A 25,448-nucleotide genomic window follows, 5' to 3' on the forward strand; every position below is an offset into this window, starting at 1 on the left:
TAGCATTTTGGCCCCATCTTGAGTTCTTTCCCAGTGAGGGGATTGAGTTTCCATGCTTGCCATCCATGTGTGACAAGCTTCAGAAGAAAACATGGCCTGTAAATCATATTTATATTCATAGCTTCATAAAGTCTAAGGCCAAAATGTCTATTATCATAATCTAGTCTTGCCTCCTGAATAACATGGCTATAGAGTTACTGTCAGTAATTTCTACATCAAGCCCATAACTCCTGATTTAATGTGGTCCTGTCAGAGTGCACTATAACAAATACTGAACTTCTCATTGGTGCAGATGGAGGTTTTTTGTTGCTTAATATGTCAAGATTGTGCATTACCTGAAAGTCCTGCAGGGCTCAGCTCTAATCTTCATTTTTTGGATCCTGTGTTAAAAGTTTAAAATGGGAAACTACTAAACATTCTGAGAAGTGACTAACCTAGAAGTACATCAAATTTGCTGAGGCAGTCTTTTAGTCCAGCAATCTTTTTCAAGGAGCATGTTGGCTGAGGATTGCTATGTGTGCACAGTCTTTGTGCTGTCCTCAGCTAGGGAAACCTGATTTGTTTGTTCCCTAGGCATCTTCTTCCTGCTCCATCAAATCTTTGCAAAGTGTGTCCTGGGCTTACAAATATTAATTGAATATACATGATGTTAATTAATGACTCCATGAACTCCAGGAGTTAGGAAGTGTTATGTGCTAGTCAATCACTTTGAGTAGTCACCCATGTAAGATAGATTGGTTTGTGTTCCTAATGGATTACAAAAAAGTTGGATTATTTGTACGTTAGCCTTGTGCAGAACCCTTCATTGGAATATAATGAATCAGAGTTTTATTTACAGATGTAAGCTACCTGGTTTTATTGCTCAGTTTGTCAAGAAACATTTGAGGGATTAGTGGACAATATGAAAAGTTGCTCAAAGACTGAAGAGGATAAAACTATATAAAATGTACTACACAAAAAGGAACAGTTGATGTAGTGTAGTCTTCTGAAGAAAAGGAGGTTAAGGGGAGACCTCCTTGCTCTCTATAACTACCTGGGAGGAGGTTGGAGCAAGGTGGGTGATGGTCTTATTTTCCTGGTAACAAGTCATGGCACAAGAGCAAATGGCCTCAAGTTGTGTCAGGGGAGGTTTAGGTTGGACATTAAAAGAAAATCCTTCACTGAAAGGGTTCTCAAATGCTGGAACAGGCTCCCTGAGCAAGTGGTTGAATCCCCATCCCTAGAGGTGTTTAAAAGAGGCACCGATGTGTTTACCACTAACTTTGCTAGAGTTAGAGAATGGTTGGACTTGATGATCTTAAAGGTCTTTTCCAACCAGTATGATTCTCTGGTTCTGGACTGTGCTACACAGCTTTTTACAAGCACAATTTGAATGGGGAAACAAAACAAAAAAATTGCAACAACCCAAGACAGGTTTGGAAGGAAGATGCCACTGGAACAAGACAACCCACAATATATTGACATCTTTTGAAATTTGAAGCAATAAGGGAGAGAACTCTGGAGCCAAAGAGTAGAAGCTACAGTATTTTAGACTGAAAGAGGAAAGCATAAAACATTGGTGCTAAGAGTTGTCCAGAACAGGGCAGTGGCAGAAAGGTAAGAGAAGACAAAGTCGTGGGTTTGTTGAGAGCATCTAGATAAGGAGAACATCAGTAAAGTACTTAATTTATCTTTCCCACTGTCCATACCAAGTTAATATCATCTTTGCACTTAAATTGTTCATGCAGCAGCAACTGGCTCCTACTATTTACATTTCTCTCAGGAATCCAAAATACTTTAGCCAGTGGGCCAGCATTTTTATCCCCACTGTCCCTGGGTCATTGGTGAAAACGAGCCGACAAGTATCTCGTTCTCTGGTCATTGCCTTCATCCAATGGATATTTGGGTAGAGGTGACTCCCTGATTTTTCCATTAGATAAATAGATACAGAAAAACTGGGAGGTGGATTTGGAGAATGTTTATAGATCCAGCTGCTCATTCCATAATGCCTTCAGTTGGGCCAACCCATAATTTAGAGGATGAAAAATAGTGCTGAAATAGTGGTGAATAATTTCATGATTTCAGAATTTCTTTCAATCAGGATTTGAAACCCACATGGCAAATATTTCTCTCTATATATCTTATTATTCTTATTCTTGCTGATGCTTGTGATCTGTCCCTTCTAACCAGAAGGAAGTGGGTATGTAGTGATATTGACATGAAGACTTTGACACTGCATGAAGCAGCTCGTTATTTAGAGGAAAACAGATTTCTCTTACAGTCTTTTAGTGGCTGTTGAGGCAAAAAAGAAAACAGTGCCTTGTTTTTCATAGCATGATGGTTGCTTCTAGAGCCTAATGATACTTGACCATTGTTACTGAATTTCTCAGTCATATCATAGGAGAAATCAGGAATGTAAAAGTCAACAAGTAAGATCAAGTTCACTGAGTAAATAAAAAGTGTGTGCTTATCAGCAGAGATCTTCCACAAGTAGGCATGGCTCAAAGCACAGGCAGGATGTCTCACCAAAGGACAGCTGTAATTAAACAGAAATAAAAAATTCACATCATTCTCTAGTCATTTGTTGCTGATAAATTTGTCAGTCTCTCCCAAGGTACTTTTTGTTGTCACTTCATCACTTTGAAAAATATAAAGTTATATAATGGACATCATTTTGAACTTAGATGATAAGAAGAGGGAAAGAAAACAATTTCATATTTGAACTGGAGCCAATAGAAGTGTTAGGCAAAGTCTGGATGCTTATGAGCTGAGGTTTGAGGTGGCCTAGCAGAAGGTTGTAGTTTTGTGAGCACTGCAGCTATCTGCCTTTCCATAAAGTGTCATTAGAAAGGAATTGTTGCATGGGGATTTGAGATGTTCTCAAAACTCTTAACTTTACAAAGGTGAAGATGGCTTGAGCAGTGGCTGTGTGTGATCTGAAGCACCTTGCATCGTTAGTCTTCTGGCAGAGCATGTATGTAATTCAGTGTCCTGTAGATGGGGTAATTAACCTGAGGTTTGGTATGTGAGAATGGATTAATTTTCCCTAAAAGGTCTGAACTTAGAACAGCAGTCTCTTTACTACAAACATAAAACGTGCCCTTGAAATTCTGTCAGAGGAGGGGCTTTGTAAAAAGGCTTTTAGATGCGTTCGAGAGAATTGAATCAGGTTGAACAAGTCAGGTCTCAGGCTCATGACAAATGCTGAGTGTACAATCAGAGCTTGAGGGGCTAGGAATCTTTTTACTTTGTTGAGGTACCTCTAGTCTGAGTTAAATGGAGATCAGAAAGAATTAAAGGTAATGCTTGGTGCTCACTTGATGTCCAGAATGAAGCTTTAGTTTTTAGTCACATACCAGAATGGGAAAGGGAAGTATGGAATAATTTTTCATTGCTCGTTAAAACAATTCCTCACAAAATGACAAAGCAGTCTTCTCATTTCTCGCCTGACACCTCTGATAATACAATGAGATCACCGCTTTATCTGTTTTTTTTTCTTGTTATCCATTTGGATAATAAATGCAGGGGGATAAGAAAACACAGGGAAAGGAAAGGAAAAGGAAAAAAAAAAAAAAAAGAAAACTAACCCGTGAGGCCTGGCATGATTTAACATCATAAAAGTCCAGGAAACAAGGCCTGCATTTCAAGCTTAGCTACCTAAAATTTGATTTATGCATTATTTTTTATAATGTATGAGTTGTCATCTTCATTAGAAATTCTTTTGAGATGCAGAATCTCTCTGTTGTCTTTTGAAGTTGGTACTCAGCTTTTCTGGGAACCAGACTGTTTATCAGGGTTTTTAATCATGGGGTAAGATAACTAAATACTGTGATCAAAGTGGCCTAAGTTTGGGTAAGAGCTAACAAGGGGAGGACACTGTAACTGCCTAGAAGCAGTTGTAGGAGGAGGAGAGAAAAGGGTTTTGTTTTTTAATGTCTTGCAAGCATATGGGAAGAAATTAGGATACAAGTGGAGAGCATGATTGAAGTGCCATTGTTTGAGATATTTATAATGAGGCTGGATGATGCATTTTAAGCAGTTACTTTATGTAACTGCTCACAGCATACTTGGTGCTGCTGAGGACTAGCAGCAAAAGGAGGGGGAAAGAAAGCAGATGAATCTGAACCTCTTCCTGCTGTAGGCACCAAAGGGCCTGCACAACTACTTGCGTGCTAGGGGCTGTCCCAGTCACCCCAGAGGACATACTTCCTTCTTTAAAGCTTCATGTTGCTCAGGAACAATGTAGACCATGCATGATCATCTCCTCCCAAAAAATCCCTTCCTTCTGTTTTATGCCTTCAAAACTTTTGGGTGTGCTTTTACAAATTTCTGCTATTCCCTGTATTCATACTGGGGTTTTTTTTCTCTACTTCTAAGTTATGGGCTTTAGCTTTGTGTTGTGCTACAAATGTCCTTACATGAAAAAAAGTCACTGCGTTTGCCCAGAATCATGGGTTTGATGTGTGGAGGATACTTTATTTCAGCTGCTGGGACAGTTTCAGTGCACCTCACTTTTTTTCTTGACTTTTTAGGATGTGAAAAGTAAAGCTGACAAACCGGTGGTGGCAGATCACCAGGATACAGAGGAGCAGTTCCCAGAAAATGTATGTGTGCTTATGTTAACCAATAAAGAGGGGATCTGGGGGCTTCACCTAGTTGAAAATGGAGTGATTTATGAAAGGATGGGGTTAACTAGAAAGACAAGAAAACAATTTTCTGGATGGACACTTACAAAATGACGACTTCTCTTAAGTATGTGGAAATAGTCACACAGGCTGGAGTCAAGGATGTTCTTTGCTGATTAAAAGGAAACAAAACGAGCAACAAATCCACATTGTTCAGTAGGAGAGGCACAACTGAGAAAGGTGAAGTCCTGTCTTTATATCCTTCATGAGCATTTCTGGAAGCACAATTTATCCAGTTATCCTGATTTTTCCATACATGTATGAAGAGAATGTTTCCACTTCATCTATGCTTACTGCTTGTTTCCCTTCTGTTGACATATTAGATGTAGTAAACTGCAATAATCAACATCTAATAATAATATCAACACAACACATCTTTCTGTGATTGATAATTGATCTCTTTGGCTTCTGCTTTACTTCTAGGTCCTCAACCAGATCAAACAACCCAAGTCTTCAACAAAAGTACCAGTCAACTTCCAGGAGATCCCCCTGGTGCCAGCACCTGCTTACCTTTCTCCAGAGGCAGAAGTCACCAGCCATAGTATGAAGCAGTTGTTTTTTCCACCAATCCAGTGGATCTTTAGCACACTAACCCAGGACAGATCTATTTTGTTTTCTAGATATCTTTTGCTAAAAGTTTTTCTTTGAACATCCAATAACCTATTTTAAGTTATTTTATGAAGTGCTTGTATTTTTATCTCATTTTTACAATTTATGAGAGCTTAAAGGTGTCTTTGCTTGTTTTTCTTGACTTTGACTTACAAAAGCATTGTTTCTCTTTTTAATTATAACAGAAGGAAAGGCAATCTGGGACATCCTGTCCATCCCATGCTGCTGGAACATAGAATCATAGAATCATTTTGATTGGAAAAGACCTATAAGACCAGAATCCAACCATTATCTGACTCTACCAAGTCTGGTGCTAACCCATGAAACATGGCCTTGTCTGTCCTGAATGGACTGCACCTTGCATTGGTTGTCCTTCCAGGCATTTACTCTGAAGATTTACTCCCAGAACTCCAGAGTCATTCTCATTTAGAGACTTCAGAAGTAAATCAGAGCAGTCTTTTTGCTCAGTTCAGATTGGTAAAGGTGGAGAGCAAAATACAAGAGCTTCATTAGTTGCTCTCATACAATTCTTTTGATGGTTTTCATTTTCTGATCAATTAGTGTGACTTCTTTCTCTGCCTTTCCATATTTTCAGACATCCTTCCATCTCCATTGTCTGTGGATCCAGCAACGTGTCCTATAGTTTCAGGGCAGGAGATGACTATAGAGATATCTAAGGGTCGATCAGGCCTAGGACTCAGCATCGTCGGGGGGAAAGACACTCCACTGGTGAGTTTCTGTTAAACTAATATTTACTGTCTCTTGAAGGAAGCCAGTACCAGAACAAGAGGACACAGTCTCAGGCTGCACCAGGGGAGGTTTAGGTTGGATGTTAGGAAGAAGTTCTATACAGAGAGCGTGATTGGAATGGGCTGCCCAGGGAGGTGGTGGAGTCACCATCATTGGAGGTGTTCAGAAGGAGACTTGATGGGGTGCTTGGTGCCATGGTTTAGTTGTTTAGGTGGGTAGGATTGGCTGATGGGTTGGACACGATGATCTTGAAGGTCTCTTCCAACCTGGTTTATTATTATTAAGACATAGAAAACATAGACGCTAATGATGCCATTAATCTGTAATTCCTCCAATGAATTGTTCAGTACAGGGAGGAGAAACCAGCAACTACAATCTCCAATACCAGACTGATAATTTTGCCTTTTGCAGATGAGTTGTTTTCTGTTCATGTTTAAATTGAAAGGTTTGTGTTTCAGTCATGCATTTTTGGCAGATATGTTTTCTTTCTTAACCACTGTGAATTGAGAGTTTCAAGCAGGTAAGTTACCAGAACGGTTGGACTAGAAATTAATGTCACAGAGGTAGAGCTACTTCAGCAAGGTTAAGACCTCTGTCTGGAGAGCATAAATGCTTAGGAGTCATTTAAAAGGTGTTTTATCTCCCTGCCTGCAAAAGCTGTTGCTAAACAGAGGTAAACCAAAGGTAATCTTTTGTTGTTTTGTGTCTTTTTGCCTAATCTTGCTCTTGGTTATGCTGTTTGTTTGGGTTTTTTTTTAAATGTCTTCAACTAAATTAAAATGTATGAGTCCAAGTGTGAAGTCATCAAGTTAAATTATGCTAAACCCTTCTCTGCCTCTGTTTCCACTCCACTTTCCATGTAAGAGATGCTGTGTCACAGTACAACAGAATGTCAGACTGGGTGTTTTAAATGTCAAATTCAGTTCTTTCAGTAAACAAGTCTGCTGCAGAGGTGTCTTTACTGAGTTCTCCTGAATCCCCTGCTTAAGACAATAGAGCTGCCCTGTTACATGTAATTGTTCCAAAAAATATGGTGGTGTATCATTAAGCAGTGAAGTTCTGAGAGCATCAGCACCTACAAACAGTTGCAGTGCTACAATAAATCCTTTTCCAAACCATCAAAAACTAAGGAGGAAAAAAAAAAAACAAACAGGGAAGTTGAAACAATAAAAGAAGGTTTCATTTTGCAATATTAAACCTGAAACTGGAAAAGGTTCAGCTTTTGGTCCCATTTATCCAAATCTCCTATTAGGGTTTGGATCAATTGTTCTGTTTGACATGGAGAGAGATCTGAGTTACGCTGAAGGCTCAAATCCTCTTTTATAGTTTTCACTCTGCCCAGCCATGTGCCATGTTGTACCCAAACTTTTTTGTCAAGATCTTTGGTGTTGGGTAAATTCAAATAAGAATTTCAATGTTAGTCATCTCTCTGCTTTTTCATTTAACTGGATTTTGGAAATAATGCATGGCAGCCTGTCAGACACAATCTGGTACATGTCTTTCATGAGATTTTAATATAAATAAATGAAAATTATAAATGTCTGCTTTACAGAGCAGATGAAGAAAATGCAAAGGATTTTATTCCTTAAACTGAGTAAATGGCTTTGGTTAAGTATACTTTCATTTGTTTACTCATTAAAGGCTCCTCCTAGGATTTCAGTAAGTGATGGGAAAGCTCACTTCAGAGTATTTTGGATCTTTCTTAGACACTTGATGTACAGTCCCAGCTTTTGGAGTAATAACTCTGACAGCCCACTAATGAGACACACTGTTTCAGGATGAAATATTGAATGCAACTTTTAAGTCATAATCTTAGGAATCTCATCAGAAACCACCAAGTAGAGGCTTGAAAAATACAGCCTGTGAATATGGAGGTGAATTGGTTCAGGAGATTGGGAAGTTAAATAGTTGAGAAGATGACCATCCCATTAAACTTTCAAAGTCTTTCCTGTATTTTAAGCCAGGACTGTGGCTGTGTGCTCAGGGGAGCAGGAGAACATCAGATGGAAAGAAGTGCTTGTATTAAAGACATGGGGAAGAAAGGATTGTCCTTGGAGTTGTCTTCATGTTGTTTATCTTCCAACTGCTGTAGCCCTCAAGCAATCCTATTTAATTTTATTTGGTTGATTTTTTTTCATTTTTTTTTCCTCACTGTCTTTCATTTCCCCTTCCCACGTACCCCCGAGAGAACACAACACATGGCCTCTACTTTAAAGCAATTAAACTGCAGAATGGAGCTGGCTGAAGTACAGTCCTTGCTATTTGTGAGAAGAGATTTTTTTTCTTGGTTGTAGGCCAATCAAACTTGTAAAAATAACCTCAGAGGGGGAATTTAAATGGGAAAAAAAAACACAACCAAAGTGTTTTCAGAAACATCCCAAAATGAGGTTTGAGGCTTTGACTCTGCTCCCCAGGACACCATCCTGCCCTCTTGTCCTCCCAGTTGCAGAATTGTATATAAATTCTTGTCAGCTCCACCACCACTAATGGCAGCCATAAACCTGACAGGGGTGTCATTGTCACTCAGCAGCTGGCAGTGCTCCTGGGATGGCTGAACCACTCCAGCTGCAGAACGCTCAGGCTTCATGAATGCTGCAGACCTGTTTGGGCAGCGCCTGCAGTGCAGCTTCAAGAGCTGCAGGCACCACAAACCCAACCTGCTGGACAGGACACTCCTGCTTGGGCTGCCAAGTCTGAGCATGGACAAGCTGTGGCTCTTAGACATGGAGTTCAGCTTTCAGGCTTTTTCAGTTCACAGGAGCAGACCATTGCTGACATGGACAGGTGGCTCAAGGATGCACCAGCTGGGACCTTGTGGGTCTGGGATGCTTAACGGACCCTGTAGGATACAGGACTGGCAGCACCAGATAGTTCAGTTGTTAACCATAAATTTAGGAAATATTCCTCAGTTATTCTGCTTTTGGCTCTTTGCATTCTGCATAAATTGTTTCAAAGCAAATAATTTATAGAGTCATAGAATCATTAAGGTTGGAAAAAACCTCTAAGATCAAGTCCAACTGTCAACCCAGCACCACCATGGCCACTAAAACATGTCCTGAAGTGCCATGTCCACACATTTTTTGAACACTTCCAGGGATGGTGACTCCACCTCCTCCCTGGGCAGCCTGTTCCAGTGCCTGACCACTATTTCAGTAATGAAGTTTTTTCTAATATCCAGCTTAAAGCTCCCCTGGCGCAAGGGCAGTTTCAGTTTTCTTTTAAAGTAATGGGCTTTTTCCTCCAGAACTGTGTTCCTAGAAAGTTTCTTATTAACTGATCTGAGAACAGAGCATCAAGGTGTCTTTTGAAAAGAGGTGTCCTGGTACTCCTCCAGAGGGTCACGTAAGGTTAAATCACCCAAACCCTGTGTTGCCTTGTCCAGTTAGTAACCTGGAATGAGCCATTTTCTATAAACCAGGTTTGTCAATTGACAGGGATTTTATTCTTGACAGTATGTGGAGAAAGCATCATTCTGAGACACAAACATTTTCTTAGTAGGTGAGAGCTCTGTTTTGCTTCCAGCTGAATAATTTGGCAATGGTTGAGTTGATTACTCATAGTTATTGCTTGGTATTTGCTACCCGGGTGATTAAGATGCTCAGACATGCCAGAGGGGATTCAGCAGTTTCAAGGCTGGTGGAGGCTGGTACAGGGACATTTCCCCCCAGGCAGAGTTAGCAAGCCTTGGGAGGGTTTGAAACCACAGTTAAGTACTGAAGAGACACCTGCCATATAAAAGCAAAAGGATTGCAGGAGCAGGAACCATGAGGCTCTTTGGAGATGAAGTAGCCTGGAGATGGTAATTATCTGAACCTTACATAGAAAGGAAGGAGACAAACATATTTTATTGTGTCTTTTTTTTTTTTTTTTTATTCAAACAGCAGCAGACCTCTTCTGCAGAATTTTTATACTGGGTTATCTACTTTGAATTTGGCAAATTATTTTTTTTTTTTTACTTTTGCTTTCAGCTGACCTTAATAAAAAACATTTTTGAGGCCATAAACAAATTTCTGGTTACTCTGTCTGTAAAATAAAGTGATCCATGAAGCCTGGGAACTGGAACACTTTAGCAGTGCTCCAAAATGTAACAGAATATGCCTGTGCTCAGCTAACACTAGTTGGTGTGAGTGCTGGTTAAGCTGGAGTCACAGGGGGGAAAAAAGCTTTTTTAATCACCTCAGTTAGCCCAGAAGGTTTTCTGGCTGGCAGAGGAGGAGCAGGGGGAGCTTCATGGTGTTGGGGATGCAGTTTGACAGAAGAATATTTAGATGTATTCTGTCAGTCTAGGTGAGTCATACCTTGCATAAACCCCATCTGTTAAGGAAGGGCAAGGGAATAATCAAGAAAACTGACTTTAAATTGCAGATGTTCAAGCCCCGATATTTGCCCCTGGAGCTGTGAAGACTAATTACCCTTCTAGGATCTCCACACTGCCAAGAGCAGGCTGTTAGTAATACCAAAGCCAAAGCTGATATCTCTGTTTTGTGCCATACTGCAGTCAGCAATGGGAACCTACCTAAACGTGAAGACTAATGTGACTTCTATGTCACTAAACAAAAAGCTTCTCCCCTGGCTGAGCTTTCTTCCCTTCTCCTCACCTCAGTTATATTCAGATTCAGACAAAAATAACTTCATCAGTTGTAGACAGTAAAGGTCTAAGCAACTTCATAGACAGTCATGAAGTTCAGCTAAGACTGAAAGGATTCTAGTGGAATCTGCTTACTTTGTAACTACAAATGAAAAGGAAGATACTGGCCTCAGGAGGGTGTCAGCATTGTATTTGCTATAGGTACTGTTAAGTTTATCACACAGTGAGTAGAACAATAGAATAAAAGTCCATAATAGAAGTCCAAAGATTTTAATTGTGGCTTGGGTATTGTAGAGGAAAAGTTTGTGGTTTGGAGAGAAAAATGTGCAATCACTTCTTAACCATCACCCACATCCATAAAACATAAGGCAATTTAATGACAGAGTGGTAAAAGCAGTTAGCTTGAAATTGTGAGGAATTGCTTTGACTCTTGCTTGGATAATGTTAAAATGAAGTTGGTGAATTCATCATCATTCCAGAAGGACATTAGCTTAGAACAGCATGAAAAGAACCAAACTGCTTTGTACATCGCTTGTCCCAAGTGGGAATTGGAGTAGTAAGTTTTGCAAACCATGCCTTTGATGGATCTTTGGCAAGGGTTTAGCTGATTGTATGGCTAGCTTGCGTAGTACTGCCTTGCTTGATGAAGTCGGTGTCTTCCAGGAGTGTAAATCAACTATAAAATTTAAGCTAACAATATACAAAAGCAGTAGGCCATGTCAGAATGGACTTCAGGAGGATCTTGCTTGCTGCTGGTAGAAACTACTGGCTGTTTGCTTCCTGTCCCCACGCATTCAGGATCTCCTGCATTCTTTCTAACCTGTGTTCTACTCTGTACACTGAAAATTGTCATCCCTGTTTTATTTGATAAAATAATGAGAGTGAGAGAGTTAACATTTTAATATGTAGCTCTGTGTTTTATTATTCCCTCTAAAATGGGCATGTATACTTTGTGAAAAACTTTGGTTTGCTTTGGCATGTGATTCACAGGAACATAGCTCTTTCTATCATTTGGACTTAAGTCATATATTTTTACACTAAACATCTTATTACCTTAGTTTTATTATTTCAGAATCAAAGGAGAGCTTGCAAATGTCTATGACTACAGGCCGAAGGAATGTTAATGAATAGTGCCATTGAATTTTCAGGTTTTAGCTTTTCTGATCTTAGAGAATATAACTGTAAGCAAAAATATTATGCAAGCTGAATAAAATTTAAATAAATAAGGACCAGATGTAACTATAGGGGCCTATAAAATGTAATACAAATATTATCCACTTCCTTAAAATAAATCTGTATTTTAGTATGAAAAATTATATTCATATTGATGTTGTGGATTAATCTTTTTTTTATGAAAGCTGGCAAGGGAACGCCATCTCTTGCAAGGGCTTGTTCTTAAATGGGAAACAGACCTTTTGTTGTGACCTTGGGTAGAGAAGTTTTCCAGCATCGTGCAATGTAAAGCATTTTTACATTAACACTCTAATACATTTGTACGTTAGAGAGCCTGGTTTATAACAGTAGTGTTTGGCTTGGGCTTTTGGGTGCCTGCTAATAGTTTGTGAATGCTGGCAGTTGCAAAATATTGGGAGTGCGAGAAGGAGGGATGTGCAGCACCATGCATTAGATAAACCCCTTTATGAAGTGGAGGGATTTGCTTGGGGTTGACCTGCAGCTTTTGTTGCTGAACTGTTATCTCTTGATTCCATTTGGATCTGCAAATGGAAGACCATAGATCATAATACAAGTGCTGAAACTTCCTCTGCCTAGAAGTAACCAGCAGCTGGATTTATTTGAACTACTGGGAGATTCTTCTATGGGGCTGATTATTCAGCAAAATGCACTGGGCAGCTAGCTGATTTCTACTTCATCTGTGCACCAGTCTGTAAAAATGAAATGACAATTTTATTACTCTGGACAAAATATTATAAAAGTTGAAAAGGAAATGACTAATGATACCGTACTTGCCCTGGGAAAGAGATAAATCTGTAATCCTGCAGTCAGCAAAACCCCTCGGAGCTTGATTATCTTTAATCACAGAAACACAGAATACATCCTGTTGGAAGTGACCTCAAAGATCATCTCATCCAACCTTCGACCCACCACCGAAAGGTCAACACTAAACCATGTCCCTGCTTGAACACCTTGAAGGATGGTGATTCCACCACTATCCTGGGCAGACTATGCCAATGTTTCATAACCCTTTCAGAGAAGAAATATTTCCTAAATCTCCCCTCATGCAGCTTGTAACCATTTGCTCTGGTCCTGTCACTTAACATCAAGGAGAAGAGGCTGCCCCCTCCTCACTTCAACCTCCTTTCAGGTAGTTGTAGAGAGTGATGAGGTTTCTCCTCGGCCTTCTCTTCTCCAGATGCTCCTCTTAGGCCATGTGCTCCAGGCCCTTCACCAACCTCATTGCCCTTCTCTGGACAGGCTCCAGCACCTCAACATCCTTCCTGTAGTGGGGGACCTAGAACTGGTGCTGAATGCTAATTTAGTATAACATTTGCAGCTATGTAGCAAATTTGTTGAAACTATGTAATATTAGCTTACAAAAACATAACTTGTCAACCAAGACAGAAAACGTCTTTTCCTGAGTGTTGTTTTATATGTAGCTTACGTTTGTGCTTCCCCAGGAAAGTGTTCTAATCCATGCAGAAAGTTTAATTTCTTATCCCAAGTACGTAATTATGGGCAGTGGTAAGATTCCTTCACCTAACTACAGAATCACAGAGTGTTAGGGGCTGGAAGGGACCTTGAAAGGTGATCCAGACCAGCCCCTCTGCCAGAGCAGGACCACCTAAAGTAGTTCACACAGGAACACTTCCGTGTTGTTTCTGAATGTTTCCAGAGAAGGAGACTCCACAACCTCTCTGGCTAGCCTGTTCCAGGGCTCTGTCACCCTCACAGTGAAAAAGTTCTCCCTTGTGTTCACATGGAACCTCCTCTGCTCCAGCTTACACCCATTGCACTGTTGTCCTGTCATTGGACATCATTGAGCAGAGCCTGGCACTGTTCTCCCAACACTCACCCTTTATATCTTTATAAACATGAATGAGGTCACCCCTCAGTCTTCTCTTCCCCAAGGTAAAGAGACCCAGTTCACTTAGCCTTTCCAACAGTTTGCCCTGCCTGCTTTCTAGCACTGCCCAGCCACATAGATTCCCAAAAATCCGATGTCCCTGTATTGACCTGGGCTTTCATCATCATTGTCTGTGTGTGCTCAGTGTCTGGGAAACAGAAGCTTTTCCACATATAATGCTCCCATGGTCTGGGACAAATGGCTGGTGGTAGATAGCCTTGTAGCCAGAGGGCACAGCTGTGGGTCTGGTTTCTACTCTCAGGGCTGTCTGAAGGATTCTTTTGTCTAATGACTGCAACCTTAAAATGCATGTCTTAAGGAAAAAATGGTCTGGGGTTTTCAAAACAACTCGTTTCTGAATATTTTACCCTCTTACCCGGTGTCACTCTGTGCTGGTGATTATTCAGTCCTCAGCATGTAGTGGTTCGCCTTACTTCTGTGAGTACCTTTGATCCTATTAAAATAAAGACTGGATCTCATAGCACAGCAAAGATAAACTCAAATCAGAGCTAATATTAGCTCAGTTAAAGAAGTGGCTTGTTGTGAGTGATCTGCAGTAGTTAAGGATCCTGCATTATTCAAGAAGCCTCTTTAACCAAAATTCAGACCATTCTCTTGTCAAATCCAGCCAGCACTGTGTGTGTGTGTATTTCTCTGCTCCAGTTCTTTTGAATCCTCTTGCATAGTGATCCACCTTTTGTCATGGTAGAACTTCATCAATCTATCCATGGTATTTAATGTTTGAGCCTCCTTCATGTCTTCTGTCCTTTTACTCTCTCCACTCCCAGCATTTACAAGTAACAGTCTGGAGGCTGGTTTTCAATGGTGAAGGGCACCTGTGTTGCAAGCTGCTGCTTGTCCTTCTGAAGAACAGCTGCATAGAAGAAAAGAAACACTGAAAGACTGGCTCAGAAGCTATAAACTTGCAGAAAACGTGTGAGAAGTCCAAGCCTGAAGCCAGACAGCTTGTGACACTTTCTCACCACTGTTTATGGTCCTGCAGGCTTTAAGGTTCGCTTGGCCAGTGATTTTCCTGAATAGGAAGCTGAGTTTACCACCTTACTCGCAAAGGGTCAGTCAAAACAGTGCTATTTGGTCATTGCCTGGGGTCTTTGCCATGCCAGTTCTTAAATATCAAGATACAAAGATTAAACCAACACTCTTAGTGAACACTTGCACTTCTATTTGTGCTCTCTGCTGACGGGTGAGTGTGATATTATTTCCCTACCAGCTCTCTGAAGTTGTTATAACTCAAACAGAAAAAAAAAATCCATGGTTTGAGGGGGAGTTGAGATCTGATTTCCCAAGAGTTCAGGGCTGCTCCACTCCCTCAGATGGAAGGCAATGCAATGTGCACATTTTACAAGTTGTGCTTTCCATAAGTGGATTTTTGGATTGGTGCTAATTTCTGTGAGGTTATCTTGCCCTCACTGCTCAGTAGTCCTCACCAGCATTGTTCTTCAAGGTGTCAGCTAAGGTTCCATGATTTCTTCCACTTGTCTACCTTTTCTTCCACAGCCAAAACCTTACTTTGTCAGTCATTGTAAGAGTTGTCACTCATGTGACTTCCCTTTGGTGAAGACGACTGTGCTATCACAGTAGTATCCTGCTGGTGGGGCTGTAACTGTCCCACAGCTCAAGTCTGAATCTTACAGCATACTGTCTTGTGTACCTCTTGGCATGCTCAATAAGTATTACCACTTGAGAACAGATTTGGTGCACGTTATACACAAATCAGGCCTGCTCTTGCCATGTTTGGGAACTTGGCTTGCAGATGATTATTTTTAACCATACGGTATAGATAACACAGCTGGTGAAGGTTCTTCTGAGGAGCAGCTAAGGGAGCTGGGATTGTTTAGTCTGGAGAAGAGGAGCCTGAGGGGAGATCTTGTTCTCCACAACTCACTGAAAGGAGATTGTAGTGAGGTGGATGTTGTTCTCTCAAGTAATGCATGACAAGAGGAAAGGGGCTCAAGTAGCCCCAGGTGGAGGTTTAGGTTGGATATTAGGAAGAGTTTCTTTCTTGAAAGAGTGGTCAGGCTGCCCAGGGAGGTGGTGGAGTTGCCATGCCTGGAGTTGTTCAAAAAACATACAGACGTGGCACTTTGGCACATGGTTTAGTGGTCATGGTGGTATTGGGTTGACAATTGGATTTTGTGATCTTAGAGGCCTTTTCCAACCTTAATGATTCTACAGTTCTCTAATAATATCACTGGACTGGACTGCAGACCTTTTAGTATAAGCACATTCAGCCCAGGAGGACAACCTCAGCTGTAGCAGACATTCCCTCCTCTTTTGTCTTTTGGTGTTGTCACAGTTGGATAGTCTAAGGTTACACCTGTGAATGTGGACTTTGTTTAGCATAGGAAAATGCTGCTTATATGCCCTGGCTTGTATTCCTCATCCTTCCTTCCCATACAAGAAATGTTCTAACTTTGCATTAGTCCCCCAGTTGTATAATGGTCCCAGGCTGTTCTTTGTCAAAATATACAAAGATTAAAGCTCCAGTTTGTTGAATGGATTTGTAAACCTTGTGAAGTATGTGCTTTCAGCAGCTGTTTCTTTAAACAACCACGTTCTTGATAGGAGAGCATTTTTATTTCCCCCTTCTACAGGAACAGTTTTCGTGAGTCTGCCAAGCTATATCATGGAGTGCTGTAATCTATATGAAACTGGTACCTGGAGGGATGGGAGCGAAAATGCATCTAGAATCACCAGGAATTCACAGCCTCTAGTTGAACACTGATGACACTCTCCCTGCCTTCCTCTTGATTGATCAATTGATTCTGAGCTATTTAGGCCTTGAGTTCTAGAGATATCAAGTGCCCAACTAGATATGAAGCTGGTGAGCAGGAACTGAAGATGTTCAGCTACCGAAACTCATCCTTTAAATAAACATTTTGTATTGTTTTAGTCAGGATAGATTCTGTTCTTTTCCTGAGGCACTGAGAGGGATGTTACAGCTTAAATCCAGACCATGTCATAGAACAATGGAGTTGTTTCACTTGGAAAAGACTCTTAAGATCATCAAGTCCAACTGTCAACCTAGGGCTGTCATGGCCATTAAACCATGTCTTGAAGTGCCATATCCACATTTTTCATGTCTACCTGAAAGAAGATTGAAGTGAGGTCAATGCTGGTCTCCTCTCCCAAGTAACTAGTGATAGGATAAGAGGAAATTAATTTAAGGTAATTGTAGAGAGCAATGAGGTCTTCCCTCAGCCTTCTCCAAACTAAACATCCCCAGTTCCCTGAGCCACTCCTCACAAGACTTGTTCTGCAGATCCTTCACTAGCTTTGCTGCCCTTCTCTGGACACGCTCCAGCAACTCAATGTGAGTCCATCCAGTTTAGGGCTTGCTTAGATGGAGTGTGACATTACATCTCATTACTGCTTAAACTGCTTTAAGATGTTCATGGACTTAAAAATGTTCAGTAACATCAGTAGTTTGGGTTTAGTGATTTGTCACAGATGATCAAAACTATCAGAGTCTTATCCAGCTAGATCCAATGGAAAAAGATAACTTCTGGGATAAATGTACTTTGAGCTGATCCCAGAAGTTTTAAAGATGCCTGTTTGTCATAGTTTATAGGCCAAGAAAGGTGAGACTCTCATATTTATGCTTATGGACTATTTAAAAATCAGGGACACATTGCTTCATTCTGGTTTTAATCGATTTGATAAGGCTGATTCAATTACACTGCTTTGAAAAAATCATCTAGTTAAGCAAAACAATGCTTTGGCAGATCAGTGAGAAGTTTCCTTCTTCAGGGAAGGCACAGACTGAACAGGAATGTACCTCTTCATGCCATATGTATTTTTAGTTCTAGGTCTGGCTTCTAACGCATGCAGGAACCGCAGGGTAGTGCTGAATTGTTGCCTTTTCAAATAGATGATGCAGATTGTTCAGTCTGATAACGTTTGGTGGTTCCTGAATCTGAGCTTTAGGTATGTGCAGTTTTACATTTCATAATGCAGTGTTGGCAACAGCTGGTGACTCCAGTTTGATGACCATCTTTACTGCAACCACAAATGGAAAACAAACTCAAAGAAATGTGATTGAAGGTTCCTTGCTCAGAGGTTAGGAAATACCAGATTAATCACAGTATGAAAGTGCTTGCTTTGACCATCTTGGATGTATGCCCAGCCTGCTGTTACGTGGTCACGTTGCCATTTTTCTACTAAACCTCATCTTCATCCATGGTGCTGGTGTGTCCTAGTTGAATGATGCTACCTTAACAAGCTGGTCAATATTTTATGCTATCTCATTAAGCCATTTTTAAGTGCCATACTTTGTAAAAACATTTAAAAAAACTAGAAGTGAAGTGTGCTGTGGAGGTTCTAAACCACAGACTCAGCTTTTTTTTTTCAGTTACCCATGATCAGCCTCAGGTGAAAAAATATACATCACTGTCACCCTCCTGGCTTTCACCCAGGCAAAAGTCTCTTCTGTTGACTTAGAGTTACATGATCATTTTCAAAACAAAGGTAACCTAAAACACCCCAAACCAAACAACCGAAAACCCACAACAACCAAAACCCCACAACTGAGAGAAGATCTAAGACATGTAGCAGAGGATTTTGGCAGTGCTGCTGAGATGGATGTGCATGTGTTACTCTGTTCCACTGCTTAATAGCTGCTTCAGCTATTTCAGAAAACCCTGCAGTTGCCAGTATCACAGTATCACTAAGGTTGGAAGAGACCTCGAGGATCATCGAGTCCAACCTGTCACCATAGACCTCATGACTAGACCATGGCACCAAGTGCCACATCCAATCTCCTCTTGAACACCTCCAGGGATGGTGACTCCACCACCTCCCCAGGCAGCCCATTGCAATGACTAATGACTCTCTCAGTGAAGAGCTTTCTCCTCACCTCGAGCCTAGACTTCCCCTGGCACAGCTTGAGACTGTGTCCTCTTGTTCTGGTGCTGGTTGCCTGGGAGAAGAGACCAACCCCTTCCTGGCTACAGCCACCTTTCAGGTAGTTGTAGAGGGCAATGAGGTCACCCCTGAGACTCCTCTTCTCCAGGCTAAACAATCCCAGCTCCCTCAGCCTCTCCTCATAGGGCTTGTGCTCAAGGCTTCTCACCAGCGTTGTTGCCCTTCTCTGGACACATTCAAGTGTCTTGATGTCCTTCTTAAACTGAGGGGCCCAGAACTGGACACAGTATTCAAGGTGCGGTCTAACTAATGCAGAGTACAGGGGCACTATGACCTCCCTGCTCCTGCTGGCCACACTATTCCTAATGCAGGCCAGGATGCCATTGGCCCTCTTGGCCACCTAGGCACACTGCTGGCTCGTGTTTAGGCAGGTGTCAATCAGCACCCCCAGGTCACTTTCTGTTTGGCAGCTCTCCAGCCACTCTGACCCCAGCCTGTAGCTCTGCATGGAGTTGCCGTGGCCATAGTGCGGCACCTGGCACTTGGACTTGTTGAATGACATTCCGTTGGACTCTGCCCATCTGTCCAGCCGGTCGAGGTCCCTCTGCAGAGCCCTTCTGCCCTCTAACTGACTAACATCTGCCCCTAACTTTGTGTCATCTGCAAATTTGCTGGTGACTGACTCAATGCCCTCATCCAGATCATCAGTGAAGATGTTAAAGAGAATGGGGCACAGCACTGATCCCTGGGGGATGCCACTGGTGACTGGCCGCGAGCTGGATGTGGCACCATTCACCACCACTCTCTGGGCTCAGCCCTCTGGCCAGTTCCTAACCCAGCACAGAGTGCTGCTGTCCAAGCCACGAGCTGACAGCGTAGCAGTTTGCTGTGGGGGACGGTATCAAAGGCCTTGCTGAAGTCCAGGTAGACCACATCTACAGCCCTCCCCATGTCCACCAGACAGGTCACCTGATCATAGAAGGAGATCAGGTTGGAGAGGCTGGACCTGCCCCTCTTAAATCCATGTTGGCTGGACCTGAGCCCTTGGCTATCCTTAGGTGCGCAGTTATTGCCGCCAGGATAATCTGTTCCATCATTTTCCCTGGCACTGAGGTCAGGCTGACTGGCCTGTAGTTTCCAGGTTCCTCCATCCAACCCTTCTTATGGATCGGGACCACACTGGCCAGTTTCCAGTAATCTGGGACCTCACCGGGAATGTGAGTACAGTAGTAGACACAGTAGTGTGTCTGTGTGTGTGTATACATACATGTGTGTGTATATATATATAATTTTTTCTTAATCAAACCATTCTTTTGATTTTCTTAATTACCTTGTTACACAGCTTATAGTATTTTGCCTTCATTTATGTAGATTGAAATCTTCCCCCACATCTGGGACACTTTTATCAGCTGTAATCCTTTTGTGATTAGAATCCTCCAGGCTTTTTTTTGCTGACTGGTGACTGTGTATCAAAGAGGGGAGCCTGTCACAGTGATGCTGTGCTCCAGCAGCAGCAGGGCAGCTGTAGATACAAGTCCACATCATTAAATAAGGCGTAGTGGGAATGAAAAAGAATAATGCCCTCAATGTTGTCTTGATCAGAGGCACTAGCTTAAGGGCATTTGAGTTTTCTCTCTGTGCAACATGCGCCATGTGTGCTGGGAAAGGATTGTGGCAACATGGGGGGGAGTTAACTCGGTGATGAGAGATGTAGTATCTAACAGTGTTTTCAAAACACCAAGGTACTTTGTTCTACCCCAGCAGCTATTTCCTGCTCCTGCTCCAGGAAGGCGGTGCACAGCAGGGCTTGCACGCTGCTAACCTCACTGCCTTTTGTTGCAAACGCTGCGTAAAGGCTCCTCTTTGACTTCTACTTCAGGCTGGTGCGGGAACTTCACAAACATAGTGGTTTTGGAGGGCCTGTTTGCCTGAGAATGAGTCATCCAAGACCTACCTGTCTAATTGAAAATCACCCCCTTTTTATCCCGAGCCACTGTAGAGTTTGCAGCAAAGCCAGTTCTTCTGGAGGCTAGTGTTTGCTTGGTGACGCTGGAGAAGTCACAGTTCACTGTCCCATCCTGATAGCTGTCAGGACTGCAGCTGAAGAGGTGTAGCAGGATGTTCACCTATTTGTTTCAGGGGGAAATAAAACCAACAAACCAGAACAATGCAAAGGGAAAGCACCAGCAAGAGAACAGTATGTTCTTTGTAATGCTTTTTCTTTGGGGACATCTATTGCTGGCAATAAGATTAAATCACTGAAACCTTCCCTGAAGCTACATCTGCCACTGCCTACATTTTCCAACCTCAGTAATAAACTAACATTTGCCATTGTTCCTTTCTTCTGGATTTCATTTCTTACAGATTTAACCAGCGCTATTTACCACAAGGCATTCAGTTCTTGCTTAAAGCTGAGTTCTGTGCCAAGTCCCTAAAAATATTCATAGCTCCAAAGAATCTGGTTTTAAATAATATCATAAAAAAGTAGATGATATTAACACAGTGGTTCACACGGAGTTCACGTCCTGCTAATGCCAGTGTAAAAAAGTGATGGAAGCCTAAGAAGCTTTAGACAAGGCTACCCTGAAGTGGTGAACAAAATCCTCTTTACTGTTCTACTGGCTATCTGTATTTTGGTCATGGCAGTTAATTTCTTATCCCAAAATATTCAAGTAATACCTAAAGCTGTTACAGCCTTGCTCCTCCTGCCATGGAGTGCTGTGCCTTTTTGCTGTAGGGCAGTGAATTGTGTGGGGCAGGTCATGGCTGCTTGTTTGGGGGGTATTAGAAGGGTAGATTCACACCACCCTCTTCTTCCCACAGGATGCCATAGTGATCCATGAAGTGTATGAAGAAGGGGCAGCAGCCCGAGATGGCAGGCTTTGGGCCGGGGATCAAATTCTGGAGGTAAATGAGTCTCCCTCTCTATGTATATTCTTGGTTGTACCTTTGTTGTGTATGCTTCAGTGCAGCACAGGGAAAGAGAGCTCATTGAGTAGCATCTGTACCCAAAGCTTCTTCTCTGTCACCAAGAACATCCTGGCAAATTCATATTTCCTTCTATATTCATATAAACGGAAGGTACAAATTGAGAATATATTAAATTTAATTGAGCAAGGCAGTTCTCGAATTACATAGTTCAGCTGTCATGTCCAATAGCTCAGTATTATTCATCTGTTTAATCTTTCATTCAAAGCCTGCTCCAATATCTCTGTGCTGCTTGGAAGGGAGCACCGAGCTGGGAGAACATAGGGCAAGAGGGTGAGGGTGGCCACAGCCTCACCAGCAGCATCCCTGCTGCAAAACTCAGCACCCATGTAGAGCATTGCTGGGGGAGCTTCGAGCCGTGGCTCATAAAACCAGACAACACACAGACTTATTTCTGTCATAAGTGCAGTGTTCTTCCCACAAAGAAGCCTGGAACTGGAGGAGGGAAAGGGTTAAGAGAGAAGTGTTGGTCTGCAAATGGAACTTGCGTCAGGCAGGGGTTCAGCGCAGCTGCTTGCAGCGTCTCGCTGTCAGATCAGGACAAATTCCCAGCATGGCCATTAAGGCTTTGGTGTGTAGGGTTAGAAAAATAGCAAGGGGTACTCGGGGAGTTGTCTTTACAGCTCTTTCACTGAAAATATTGTATTTTTTTTTTAGCATTTAAGGCTGAATGTTGTTTTCATTTTATAAATAACTGTGTATTACCAGAGCACAATAATTAGGGGGTAGAAATGGGGAAGGTTAATTAATTCTTCTCTGGCCAAACAGGAAAGTGCTAATGTTTGTGTGCCACAATATTGTTATTATTTCAGCTTTTAAAAGCCCTACTAATGAATCAAAAAGACAACTCTGAATTACTTTTAGATTATGATGATAAAGTCGGTGTTGAGGAAAGAAGGCCGACGCAGTATGTAAATAAATGTGTGCAGAACTAGTACAAAAGATGATAATTACTATAGATTAGGCTTAATTATCATAATGTAAGATCAAGAATTATTATAACTTTGCATATCTAGAAATACTGAGAAATATTACCATTATCTTAAAACTTACTATGTAAGTGGATTAACATTGTTCTGTTATTTGATAGCAGTTCATGCTACTGCCTTAAAAGACTTCCCAGAAGTATTTAAGCATTGATTTTATTATTTTTCTTATTAAGAAATTAAATATGATTTTATCAAGAGGAAATTGGCAGACACCTTCAAAGGGCATCTGTGGATCATGCTTGGTAAAATGAAGATATTAAGTTTCATGTTCCAACAGTGGGGTTTTTTTAATACTTGAGCATTTCAGTCAGAACTTCTTGTTCTGTCTGGTGTTGCTGAAATGCTGAAACCTTTTCAGGTTATGCTAAGAGAAGTGTAACTGAGTGCTGCAGCAGCGGTCTTGTGTGCCATCTATTGGAACAAAGCAAAATAACCACTTTGTAGGTCCTTCCTGGCCTCTGCTGTTCCCACTTGCTCATGTTTCTGGTTCTTTTTCTATCTTCAGCTTGGTGAAGCTGGGGGAGAAAGAATCTGAGCAATAAGAGTAGATCTAGGAAGCTCAAAGGAGCACAACCCACTTTGTCTAGTTGTAGGAAAGAAGCATTGTTTGAGGTTCCGTCATTTGAAAAGAGGGGAAGAACACCCACAAAACTTACATGCCAGATGTTTTGATTATTGTGATTTACTCCACAAAGCACCGAACTCACGCTCAGTAGGCGATCCAGAAGCTCAGCTCTCTGGAAATGGGAGCACTAGATTAGAGTGCCAAGGCGTGTCAATTTGACAAATTTCTCCTGTCACAAAAGGGGAGAGTGTGATGAAAAGATCATTTATACATGTCATTTGGAAAGAAAACACTGATTATTCCAGGTGAATGGGATCGATCTGCGCAATGCCAGCCATGAAGAAGCTATCACCGCCCTGAGACAGACTCCCCAGAAGGTGCAGTTGGTTGTTTATAGAGACGAAGCGCATTACAAAGATGAAGAAAACCTGGAGATTTTCTATGTAGACATACAAAAGAAAACAGGCCGAGGACTAGGGCTCAGCATAGCTGGAAAACGGTAAGAGCGTCTCGCTGACTGGGCTGTACTTCAAATGAGGAATGTTCTGCTTTTTGCCACATGAACAACTGTAGCCATTAAATGGACTGTGGAATCAAGGAAAAGCTCTGTAAGGAACAGAATTTTGGATCTAAGTATTTTCAAGGATGCCATGGGGCTGTGGTCCTGGCTTCCTGGTCAGAACAATGATACTTGTGTATTAAGGGTTGCTGTTGCCTCAGAGAGCTCCTGGTGTGCACAGAGCAGGTGTCCTGGGATCATCTCAGTGTTCTGCTGGCTTCAGTGTAGCTTTGTCTTGGGGCTTGGAGGCTTTTCTGATTGCAAAATGGGAACAGAAACCTCCCTGTTTCCAAATACCAGGATATGCCTTTAAATATATTTTTTTTTCTACCATGAGGGTGGTGAGACACTGGCCCAGGTTACTCAGAGAGATGGTAGATGCCCTATCCCCGGAACCATTTCAGGTCAGGCTGGATGGAACTCTGGGCAACCTCATGTAGTTGAAGATGTCCCTGCTGACAGAAGGGGTTTTGGATTAGGTGAAATTTTAAGGTCCTTTATAACCCAAACCATTCTATCATTCTATTAAAACAGATTTGTGAGTTAGGTGTAGCTCCTCAAATTCAGAGGGGCCAGTGTCAGTGGAAGATGAGGACCTGAGTTAGACTCAAATACTGAATGATATCAAAGTGACTGCACCACACTGCAGACAGCAGTTCTGTGAGCTCGAAACAGAATATGAGATACAGTGGTAGCAGCTGCTTAATAAAATGTGACTTTTTGTTGATGTATTTCTAAACCATTGCTATTAGATCATTGGAAGCAGGGCACTGGTAGATGTAAGCTTTCACTGCAAGAAGAGATTTATGGCCTGACACTGGCGAGCACCCGTTCAGTGTTGGTGCATAAGAGTCATATGGTTCCTCTTCTGTATTGCCATAAAGAATTTATTTTCTCAATTACAAATCATCTTGTCATTATCCTGACTGCTTATGGTCAGTAAAGTTTCTGCAGCAATTTTTTTTACAAGAGTGCCAATGTTTAACCCAGGTGTTGTGAGCAGATTGTGGGCTGGGTAATTAATTTAGCTTATGTAAATTACCCTACAGATGGTAATCACAAGTCTCCAGCCCTCCCATCTTTGCAAAACTTTCTGTACCATCGCTAAGTGCTTCTCTTGTGGGGATTTACACCTTTGAGGTAGCCTGATTTCTGAAGCTGTGATTGTATGGTACCCAGCTATCATTCACGTTGTGAAGTGTTGTGTCCTTCAGGGTGAAGGATACCCAGTGCCAAATCTTGACATTGCAGCTGGAACCAGTTCACACCAGCCAGCCTGGGGAGCTGGGACCAGCACAGAGGTGTCTTCAGCCTTGGGAGGGGAGGAGGTTGGAGTTGATAAATTCATTCTCCTTGGCTGCATGGCCTGCTGCTCTCACCAGCTTTGCTGCCTGCCTGCTGCAGGTGGACAGCCATGGAGATGGGGTTTCTGCTGCATAACTCATGAGCAAACTTACAGCAGTCTTTTCTGCAGACTTCTCCCTGCTCTTCTGTTGGGGGCCTCCAGAATTCTAGTAAAGAAATTGAGCTGAATCTTTAGGGAGAGCACAGGAAAAACTCTGAGGCTGCATAATTCATATCAGGCATATCAGGAGATAGTTTAACTCCATCTTAGACCCATCCTCAACTTTTTATTCATTCAAGTGGTATTTTTTATGAATCTTTGTGGATCATACAGTCAGAACTAACAGTTCAAGGGGGAAGGCAGCATTAAATATAGCAAAGTATGCCTTGCTTTTAAAACTCACTGAAGTTTTTACACTCAAACAG

The 25,448-nt window shown here is 41.9% G+C and overlaps 1 protein-coding gene across 7 annotated transcripts in view; it reads left to right on the plus strand.

The window, feature by feature from the left end:
- Window positions 1-25,448, plus strand: part of PATJ (PATJ crumbs cell polarity complex component) — a 169,536-nt gene that overhangs the window by 124,988 nt on the left and 19,100 nt on the right. For all 7 annotated transcript variants that reach the window (XM_068140752.1, XM_068140751.1, XM_068140754.1 and 4 more), the window contains 5 exons: window positions 4,512-4,583; window positions 5,088-5,205; window positions 5,869-6,002; window positions 21,401-21,484; window positions 23,425-23,618. In XM_068140752.1, coding sequence (XP_067996853.1) covers window positions 4,512-4,583; window positions 5,088-5,205; window positions 5,869-6,002; window positions 21,401-21,484; window positions 23,425-23,618 — 602 coding nt within the window. The remainder of the gene's footprint in view (window positions 1-4,511; window positions 4,584-5,087; window positions 5,206-5,868; window positions 6,003-21,400; window positions 21,485-23,424; window positions 23,619-25,448) is intronic.

The sequence above is a fragment of the Melanerpes formicivorus genome, unplaced genomic scaffold (genome assembly GCF_026170545.1).
Source record: "Melanerpes formicivorus ecotype bairdi unplaced genomic scaffold, bMelFor1.0.p_v2 SCAF_7, whole genome shotgun sequence".
Lineage (NCBI taxonomy): Eukaryota > Metazoa > Chordata > Aves > Piciformes > Picidae > Melanerpes > Melanerpes formicivorus.